Source organism: Anneissia japonica, unplaced genomic scaffold (assembly GCF_011630105.1).
Source record: "Anneissia japonica isolate Jap-2015-1 unplaced genomic scaffold, ASM1163010v1 scaffold34487_len40036_cov180, whole genome shotgun sequence".
Taxonomy (NCBI): domain Eukaryota; kingdom Metazoa; phylum Echinodermata; class Crinoidea; order Comatulida; family Comatulidae; genus Anneissia; species Anneissia japonica.
In genome coordinates this window covers 19,388-29,635 of record NW_022749602.1, presented here as the reverse complement: position 1 = coordinate 29,635, position 10,248 = coordinate 19,388, and the positions used below count along the sequence as shown (strand labels likewise).

General features: G+C 35.7%; 2 protein-coding genes across 2 annotated transcripts in view; one reads left to right on the top strand and one right to left on the bottom strand.

Annotated features, from left to right (window-relative positions):
* Window positions 1–282: 282 nt before the first annotated feature.
* Window positions 283–8,135, bottom strand: LOC117121121 (extracellular serine proteinase-like). The gene is made up of 8 exons (XM_033266222.1): window positions 7,782–8,135; window positions 7,412–7,557; window positions 6,702–6,834; window positions 6,085–6,194; window positions 5,215–5,359; window positions 4,723–4,910; window positions 3,862–4,033; window positions 283–1,836 (listed from the first exon to the last, which is right to left on the bottom strand). Exons 2-8 carry the CDS (start codon window positions 7,481–7,483, stop codon window positions 1,706–1,708), a joined length of 951 nt encoding a protein of 316 aa, XP_033122113.1. The 5' UTR covers window positions 7,484–7,557; window positions 7,782–8,135; the 3' UTR covers window positions 283–1,705.
* Window positions 8,136–10,044: 1,909 nt separating this feature from the next.
* The window catches only part of LOC117121120 (kinesin-like protein klp-3), a 15,784-nt gene continuing 15,580 nt past the window's right edge, over window positions 10,045–10,248 (top strand). Inside the window, exon 1 of the mRNA XM_033266221.1 lies at window positions 10,045–10,093. The gene's annotated coding sequence lies outside the window, so the exon portion shown is untranslated. The remainder of the gene's footprint in view (window positions 10,094–10,248) is intronic.

Sequence of the window (10,248 nt, the reverse complement as noted above, 5' to 3'; positions counted from 1 at the left end):
TATAAGATGCTGCCATTCATCTACCGCCCAAAATTATGGTAGCGGTGGTGGTCCTGTACCATCTGGTGGCGGTGGTGATTTTGTTTCTTCTGGTGGCTGTGGCCATATTATTGTTCTTGGTGGCTTTGGCCATAGTGTTCTTTCTGATGGTCCTCGTGTTGGTTTTGTTGGTTCGGTTACAGGATCAGGCTCTGGCCTTCTGCAGGCCTGGCAAGGTGTCGTATAAAGTATCACCATAACGGTGATAAAAACTCCCAGTATAAATTTCTTCATGATTCAGTCTTCGTAACAGTCAGCAATGATTACAAATTTTATTACAACGAATTTAAATATTTTGGAACCAACAATTTTCTTATCCACCAACAATAAAAGTGTACGATAGCTTTGGCAGTGCATACATGCATGTAATCCAAGTAATGAACTTAATAAATTGAAACTAAAAGAAAACCATAGTACCAAATCCAAGTTAAGCTTTTGTCTAAACGAATATTAAACACCATAACAATTAGTTACAAATCTCAGTCACCCTGGAGATTATTTAATGGGTTGATGCAACTAAAAACCAGAAGCATTTTACAGTGCATGTGCCCTGTGACCATGAACGGTAGAGTACGTTGGTCTAATGAGAGAAACAAGTCTGGGGAAGATTTGTCGTCTAGGTTCACCCATGAATATGGTACCGTACCAGTATACATAGAGTAGTATTGCGGCACTGGGAGGTGCTCAGTAGCTTAATTATCACATTGTTCCACACGACAGGAGCTGAATGAAATGTAGCCCCCTACTCTTCCGAGGGATGCAATGGGTTCTTTAAAGTTCACACGAGCCAGATGTGCACATTCGACCACCGGTTTCAAATCTTTATCCAAGGAGACTTGGCTTAACCACGAACCCCTGGACGAGGAGTGGCTCCTCTGTGCCTCTTTGGCCTTACCACTCGGCCACCCGACGCCACAATTCAATACCATTTTGGAGCACTTCACGTGAATGCGAAAAAAAAAAATTTTCGGTGATGGTTTCTTTCAATTATCATTCCCTTCTGAAAAAGACGCCATACCCCTAAGGTGCATCTAGAGATTCAAATTAGCAATTCAAATACATTATTTTTCCCTTTTGTGGTAGGCCTACGTCGTCACTTTTATTCATCAATACACTATAATAGTACAATACCAAATTCTACTTGCACTTATATTAAAATTAAGTCATAGTTTTCTTTCTTGTGAGGATAACTTACTCTTTTTAATTTTTCAATACTTGCGTTTTTTGCACATACACTATTATAATTACTATTTATAAGTAATTTTTAATACATTTCCAAAATATTTATACAGGTATTATAAGGTCATATAAAAAGTGTGTCCTCTCTCTCAGAAAAACGCACAAATATCTGATTCACACTTATTTCAACTATATCCTCTATTTGGAGAGCTTAGAAAGCTAGGGTAGTGAAGTTTTTAGAAGAGCTTAGAAAGATTTTGTTGCATCATTTATTGACTTGTTGAAGTACGATGCAGTTTTTGTCTGATAGATGAACATTTTGTTTTTAAGTCTGAAAACCTCTGTTTGAAAAAAAAAGGAAAATCAACACATTTTTACATGACCCAATATACACTTAATCGCGTTTTGGTTCACATGCTGTCCATGGTCGCTTTTTTTTTATTATTATAAATATTAATTTTCTGATTGGTTTAATACGGTAACGTGATTAATCGACGTATAGTAGGCGATTATTGGATCCTTTAGGATCACCAACAACATTTTTAGTGGAGGTGTCATAGATCTTCTGAGCGACTTTGTTTGCCGGAGTACCCTGTGAAAGTAATATAGCAGCCACTCCTGTATTGGAAATAAAAAAGAAATTATAATTATTATCAGTTAAAGTCATTGTCCGGATTCACATAAAAACTAATTTTGAGTAAGTTCTCCTCTTAGCATCAACTGCGCATGACAAGTGACATTTAACCTAATCACGAGTGTGACATAGTAATGAGCAGGAGAAAATACAAGAGGGCATATTCATATCCATATATGGTCATGATGTGATGTCATCATGACCATTTTAGGCATCATCACATATTTTTATCAAATAAAATTTGATAATCTGGACAGTACGTCACAGGTCATCATAGAATGCCGAAATAAGGATGTTTAATTTTCCAAATGCATTGACGAAAGAGAGTATACCAACATTCCTATATTGCAGTGAAGCTGCCACACTGAAGTCCAATCTAATTAATGAATTTCTCTAAATTATAGACGTACATTTTATAGAAAACTTTTTTTTCTAAACGGGGATTTACGAAAGCCTATTCGTGCCACTTAAGTATATAAAATCATCAAAATGTAATCCGAAATTTCGGATTAGTAATCCGAAATAACGGATTAGTAATCCGTTATTTCGAATTAGTAACTCGTTATTTCGGATTACTAATCCGAAATTTCGAATTAGTAATTCGTTATTTCGAATTCGTAATCCGTTATTTCGGATTACTAATCCGAAATTTCGAATTAAGTGATTCGTTATTTCGAATTAGTAATTCGTTATTTCGGATTACTAATCCGAAATTTCGAATTAGTAATTCGTTATTTCGGATTACTAATCGAAATAACGAATTACTAATTCGAAATAACGAATTACTTAATTCGAAATAACGAATTACTAACTCGAAACATAAAAAAAATTAAAGAAAAACATAGGCCTATAATTATTTTCAGCTGTCTCGATTTTAATGAAAATATTTTTTATTAATAATGCAAAAACAGACATTATACAGTACACTATAATTTATGATAAACTATACTTTTTTTCCAGTATAGCTCAGCAAGACATAATCACCATACTAATAGCTATTTATTGAGATCCTGTGTAAATACTGCTTTTTCTTTCTTTTCTCACTGTAGTAAATACGGTAATGAATAGATTATTAAGTACATGCCAATATTAAATGGACAATTATGTTAGTTCTTTTTATTTGTAACAACGCTATTATGACAGCATGATTCATGTGTTCCTTTCAAAATTACTGAAACCGAGTGAAACGTGTGAAAACTGGGGCAAGACGTTATCGCGTCCCAACTCTCTCTCTCTAGGCCTAGGCCTACGTCCTCGCTTCTGATTAATTCGTTATTTCGAGTTAGTAATTCGTTATTTCGGATTACTAATCCGAAATTTCGAATTAGTAATTCGTTATTTCGAGTTAGTAATTCGAAATAACGAATTACTAACTCGAAATAACGAATTAGTAATCCGAAATAACGAATTACTAACTCGAAATAACGAATTACTAATTCGAAATTTCGGATTAGTAATCCGAAATAACGAATTACTAATCCGAAATTTCGAATTAGTAATTCGTTATTTCGGATTATTAATCCGAAAAAACGAATTACTAATTCGAAATAACGAATTACTTAATTCGAAATTTCGGATTAGTAATCCGAAATAACGGATTACTAATTTGAAATAACGAATTACTAATTCGAAATTTCGGATTAGTAATCCGAAATAACGAATTACTAATCCGAAATTTCGAATTAGTAATTCGTTATTTCGGATTAGTAATCCGAAAAAAGGAATTACTAATTCGAAATAACGAATTACTTAATTCGAAATAACGAATTACTAATTCGAAATTTCGGATTAGTAATCCGAAATAACGAGTTACTAATTCGAAATAACGGATTACTAATCCGTTATTTCGGATTACATTTTGATGATTTTATATACTTAAGTGGCACGCATAGGCTTTCGTAGGGATTGGTAAAAAGGGCATTTTATATTAAATGTTCTCCGCAGCGCCAACTACCGTCCTGTGCACTAATGAGAACATTATAATAAGGCTATGTTCTGGTAGTTCTTACCTGAGACATGTGGCGCTGCCATTGATGTACCGCTTAAATACCTTGTGCCAGTAGATGAAGTGTAACTAAGTGATTCAACTTCTACACCCGGAGCAAAAATATTTAGGCCGTCTCCAAAGTTAGAAAATGACCATCTGTTATCCAATATGTCTGTTGCTCCCACTGTAATAGCCTGTAATAATAATTAATAATTATAATAATAATGATAATAAATGATAATAATAATATATAGGCCTAGGCCTATTATAATAATAATAGTAATAGTTAATACCGTATTCAAAATTAGAATTTACAGAAGCCGTTATTATTTTCAGTTCCGAGCGCGTCCTTATCAATGGCATTAGTCAACTGCACATTTAAACATTAGAATTCAATTTGAAAAGAAAATCAAAATAATTTATAGATTTTTACTTCTTTATTTACAAATTACTTATTCAAAACTTAGATTTACAATTTAATTTACAAGATAATAACAAGAATAATAAATAATAATAATAATAATAATAATAATAATAATAATAATAATAATAATAATAATAATAATAATAATAATAATAATAATAATAATAATAATAATAATAATAATAATAATAATATCGGTGCAACAATGGTACATACGGTATTCTCAGAAAAGCTAATCATCATCTCTTTAATAAATGTTCAACAAAAAATAAAAGTATATACGGTATGAATCATCGAATTATATAGCTACGTGTATATCAGAGGGGAATAATACGGTATCGAAAGCGGCACTTTGTTACTTTACTATACAGCAATATGAAAAGCACTATCTGGTATATAAATAATAATGTGTTTATTCATAACCACTGATTGGGCATTGGTCAACCGAAATTTACCAACCTTAGGTACTCTTGCTGGCGATCGTTCGCAAACATCTATATCTTCGTTTCCTGCGGAGACGACTACAATGAACCCAGCATTTATCAGATTGGTTGTGGCTTCGTCAATGACGACACTTTTGGGTGCACCGAGAGACATCGAAACCACGGCACGAGTTTTATCTCCACGATCCCGCACAAAATTAATTCCTAAACAGAAAACAATTATTCATTTTTCAAAATCGTGAGGAACTGAATTTGTCTTATTTTCTTGTTTGCTTTTTATCTATTTATGGTCATTATGTGATGTCATCATGACCATATTTAGGCTTGTTTTCGTCCAATAAAATTTGATATTTTGGACAGGGCTTTACGTCCGTTTAGGCCTATAGCGCATTTCAATCTGTCAGAGGGTGTTCTGAAACTGTACTGTTCACAAAAGAAGAATCACGTGAGGTGTTACACATGCATAAACAGATAATGTGAGCCTAAAAATTCAAGATATATTACAAACCTTCCACTACGGCTGCAATGGTAGTTGTGATACCGCATCCGAATACTCGAACACTGCGTATTTTAACTCCCGTGGCAACACCATACGTCATAGCACCAACCGTACCGGCAACGTGTGTACCGTGCCCATTGCAATCTTCGGGCTCCTTCAAGAAAAAAAAAATAATAATCATATTAACATAATTATATGAAAGCAAAACAGGTTATACACGAGTTGTACTGAGTTGGCAAATAACAAATCGAAAAGCCTATAAAAATCCCGTTTATATTTATAGTCCCGTTTATATTACGATTATGAAATATATTATCATTCTTCCGAATTAAAGTTAGAATAGAGAGCTCATTATTATTAACCCTTCTGTATTACATGGAGAGAGAACGAAAAGTAAACGCATCAGAATTCAGGATTCTAGGAAATTAAACTCATGATTAACTGGTATTGCCGTAGCGGATCCAGGAATTCGAAATAGAGGACTTTCATAGATAGAGTATCAATACTACCTCAGCCCCACCATGGTTGAGGTTGAGGTAAGAAAATTATGGCACTTCTAGATGGCCCGAAACGGCACTCACAGACTTAAAGTTGAATAAAATTTTCTTCTTTTCCCCATTATTTTATAATTTTTAAAAATTTAGAGGGGCCCGGTCCGGCTGGGCCACATTTGAATCCGCTACTATAGTGGACAGGTCATATTGGCAGAAGATCAGTAAGAGCTTGGGACAATAAGTGTAATGAAAACAAAAGAAACATGGGAAAGCAGCGCAAAAGATACAGAGAATGATGCAAAGACAAAGCAAAATATACCGTCAACCGACTGGCAACAGCGATGATGACCCCAAATAACAAAAGAACCAAACACTTTCAACTTACACCGGGCACCTTTACAACTTCGTGCCAGTTCTCTGCTCTACCTCCAAAATTCACGTGATCTGTCTTTACTCCCGTATCAAGCACGTACACAGTGGAACCGGCCCCGTTCCCTTTTGAGATAACAAAATCGATTAATAATATGTAAATAATATAAGCCAGGGGTGGCGCCAGCGGGGGTGGGGGCGAGCCCCCCCCCCGTCGGGGAGAGCTGCCCCCCCCCCCGGTCGGGGAGAAAAAGCACAATTCGTCGGGGAGAAAAAAAAATTATATGTATTTTTTACATATTAGTAGACTCTTTTGAAACTCCTAAATTGTCAAAATTTTCGGACCACCAGGACCACTTTCCGGAACCTTTTAACCGAAGCTCGACCACGCCCACTTTGCTTTCGTCGGGGAAATCTGACCCCTCATCGGGGCACTGCCCCCCCCCCCCGTCTGGGACCTCGGCTCCCCGTCGGGTAAAACCTGGCGCCACCCCTGATGTAAGCGAATAGTTACAGCAGTAGGACCATTATATTCGCTCACACACATTCTTATACCCCGTTTCAACTAATAGAATTTTGATAATTGAACTTAATTAGAATGTAAAGATGCCTTCAATTTAAACCTAGGCCTACCATTCGGAGAATACATATAATCGTAAGGACGTCTTCTCTGATCTATACGATCTAGGCCCCATACAAGCGTGTTCGCTGTCAGGTTTACTTGTCCGTCTTTTTCCACGTACCTCACACCTTCCAGTTTCCGAACCTTAAGCAAGCACAGAAAAGAAACAAAGATAATGAGATTTCTTCAGATGTAAATGGTGCTGAAAATGTAATAATTATCTACTGAAGATACAAATACAGTTTGTCATCTAGGCCTATCTTTCTTTTGAATAAGCGCTACACAAAACGTGATTTATTTTCCGCTAAGCGCACTTCTCGAATAATGAAAATTTATGAGCTCTCCACACTATAAAATTTTCTTTGACAAAAAAAACCTGTTGTATGCCCATATTTAGTCATGATGTGCCTACATGGTCATGATGTGATGTCATCATGACCATATCTAGGCATGTCAATATGCCATAATAATATAAAGCCTGGTTTCTGTAAAAAAAAAATCGTTACACAATGCATTCCGTGAAGCTGATTCGTTGACCAAATCGGGGGTCCTTCCCGGTTGCGTAGTTAAGTAGCGTAACGATTGCAGTGAAAACGCAATCAACAGTGTAGCGATTTTATGGAAATCATTTTTAACCTGTTTTGATGTTTCGTATTATCGAAACAAAAAATAATGATGTCGTGTGACAGAATGCTAGTTTAGGTCAAAAAATCGGTCCTACCATGGTTAGCTGTTCGTAGTCAAATTCGGAAATAACTGCTTTGATGCCATAAGATGAGTTCAACGCCCTCATTGATGATGATGCGGTGCCATTTGATGACGTCAAATTGCTAATTATAACTTCATTTCTTCAGGGTCCACACCATCCTGTTCAAGAAAGTAGATAAGTTGGTTTTTTTTCGAAAAAAAGTTGCCTAAATACAAAAGTGATACGATACAATAAATGTTTTAACAGAAATAAATTTAAACATCTTGTACTTTCTGACCAAAATCTATTTAACGCTAACAACACCTATGTATACATATTTTAATATCTCCATGACAACAATAATCAAATAAAATAATTATATTTCTGGCTAATTGAAACTTACGTGAAGTACAACGATGTAATTACAGATCTCGTCGAACACAATGGTTCCGAAAAGGGGAGCCGAATCATCTTTAGAATCGGCTGGAGGAATGTCCGAACAAGTAGGAGGAGGAGGTGTTTCTTGAGGAGGTAGTCGTGTTGTTATTGGTGTTGGTCTTCGTGTTCCTCTTCTTGTTGGTGGCTGTGTTCCTTCTAGTGATGTTGTTTCATGTGATGCAGTTGGTGTACTGTCAGGATCAGGCGGTGGTCCAGGGAAAGGTTGCGACGGTAAGACGATGCAGGCCTGGTTAGTTCTCGAATAAATTAACACCATAATGGTGATGAAAAATCCCACGATAAACTTCATGTTTCAAGCTTGGTGATAGTCGGCAATGAATAAAGAATTTTTTATCTCATCGCGTTTATATAAAGATTTTTATTCTACCATATTTGCCTTATCCTCCAATCACAGAGCAAAATAAGACTAATTATACTATATAATCCTAGCAAACAAAAAAAAATAAATAAACGAATAAACTTAAATTACATCAAGGATCTGAGTAATTTGATGACGTATTTACATCGGGGGAAAAATTATTTTATATTAAACCTAGATTACTAAATCCTAGTTATTAAGATTGTGCCTATTGAACGATGATTATATTAAACCACAGGCAATTAGCGTATCAAAATGTCTAAAAGAATAAAGAAATATATAAGCAATGCGTATTTGTGACAAATGCCATATCCTGGAGATATTCAGTGGGTCAGTGGCCTAAAAAAAACAAAACAACACGGTAAAAGGTATGAAGGCCCACGACGTGAGTAAAGAGTCACTGGACAGGTTGCTGAGAATCAAAATGAATATTTATAGAAAAATTCAATAACCATGTAACCGCAATATATCATAAACATTATTAAACTAATATAAAGCAGAATGGTGCGGTTTGTCGCAGCGGTTGTGGTTCCACTTCTCAACCTAGAAGTCGGAGGTTCAATCCTTCGCTTTGCACTTCACTACGCTTGTTTCTCTCCACCCAGGAATACAAATGAGTACCTGGTAGCTGGTTGCAAATTTATGGAATTCTCCCCAGAAGTATATGTGTTCCATTGACCGGGGGTAATAATGCTTAGAGACCTTAGAGAAGTCTAACATAGCATTTTATTAAAATGGAATGAGGATCAGGGGAAAACATTCCCTCCCCACCCTCAAACAGATGGACCCCCATCACCTGATGTCACAACACTGAAAGTTGTCGGACCAAAAAAAAAACAAAAAAAAACAACAAAATAATTGCCGATCCAATGTGATGACCATTGCATATGCTTTGTGGTATCAGTACAAATTTTGATCATCCTATCTCATTTTGAAATAACATAAAAATTAACAAATTGAACATAGAAATTAGTGTAGGCCTATTTAAATAATGTTTACCCATAAGTTTACACATAGTCAATGTATTTTTCTATGGACTATGGTTTACTGCAAAAAATGATAGAAGCACTTGCAGGTACTGGAAGTGTGTTATTTGTATTATAATTATCCAGGAATGTCCACATTATTTAAATTCAATAATTTCAATGCTTAAGTTAATAATGAGTGACTGCAAAATGAGAAGGTTAATTTTAAAAATACTTTTTATGATTTTTTTCTTTTTTTTTGGTCATTTTCCGGGGACAATGCGTCTCTAAGGATCTTGAACGCGTACAATAAGTTGCTGCAAAAGATATAAGGATGTAAGATCATAGACAAAATAGAACAGTTCTATTTTCTCTATGGTAAGATTAGTGACATTTTTTATCAGTGATATGGGTGTTGTCATACCTGCAACTTTTGAATACTGCGTTATTTCAAGAAAATTAGGTCTACATATCCTGTAGTTTGACAAGATTACAGACTCGTTACGATTTCAATTGTTTTACAGCAGACAGTACGCTTGTGGATCAAGCGTTATCCCTGGCCCAAGCTACCGGTATCTCTGTAATTTTTTCCGAACAGGATTTTGCTCAAAACCCTATTTAACGATTCCATTATGCAGTAGCATGACTAATCAAGAAGAGTGATTTTACCACAGTTGTCAAAGTCTTTAGATTATCTGTTCGCTTAAAAAAAAATCAAAAAAATCAGATCCGTATGCCCATTGTTTTCTCTCTATACGCAAATATTTATTTGGGCTTTCAATCGTAAGGTCAGGGTTTCGAGTATCCGCTGTGCAGATTCGCTTGTGTCCTTGGGCAAGGCAATAGCTACATTGCTTCAGTCCACCCAGCTGATCAATGGGTACCAGCAAACTGCTGGGGAATAACCTGCGATGGACTAGTGTCCCGTCCAGGGTGAGTACAAAAAGGGAGTTACTTAAACACTCCCTTGTACAACTCTAATCCGCTTCGCACTACAGAAACTGCCCTATAAGCCCCAGTGGCTCGGAAAGGATTTTAGTAGTTTGAACACAGTCCTTTTCTTAAAACGGTACACTCAGAAATAGAGA

Bases quoted from the DNA above. Each gene is read 5' to 3' on its own strand.
- LOC117121121 (XM_033266222.1), bottom strand. From the start codon at position 7,483: ATGAGGGCGTTGAACTCATCTTATGGCATCAAAGCAGTTATTTCCGAA. The intron at 6,835-7,411 runs GTAGGACCGATT...TGCTTGCTTAAG, and splicing joins ACTACGAACAGCTAACCATG to GTTCGGAAACTGGAAGGTGT. The intron at 5,360-6,084 runs GTAAGTTGAAAG...TTTTTCTTGAAG, and splicing joins AAGTTGTAAAGGTGCCCGGT to GAGCCCGAAGATTGCAATGG.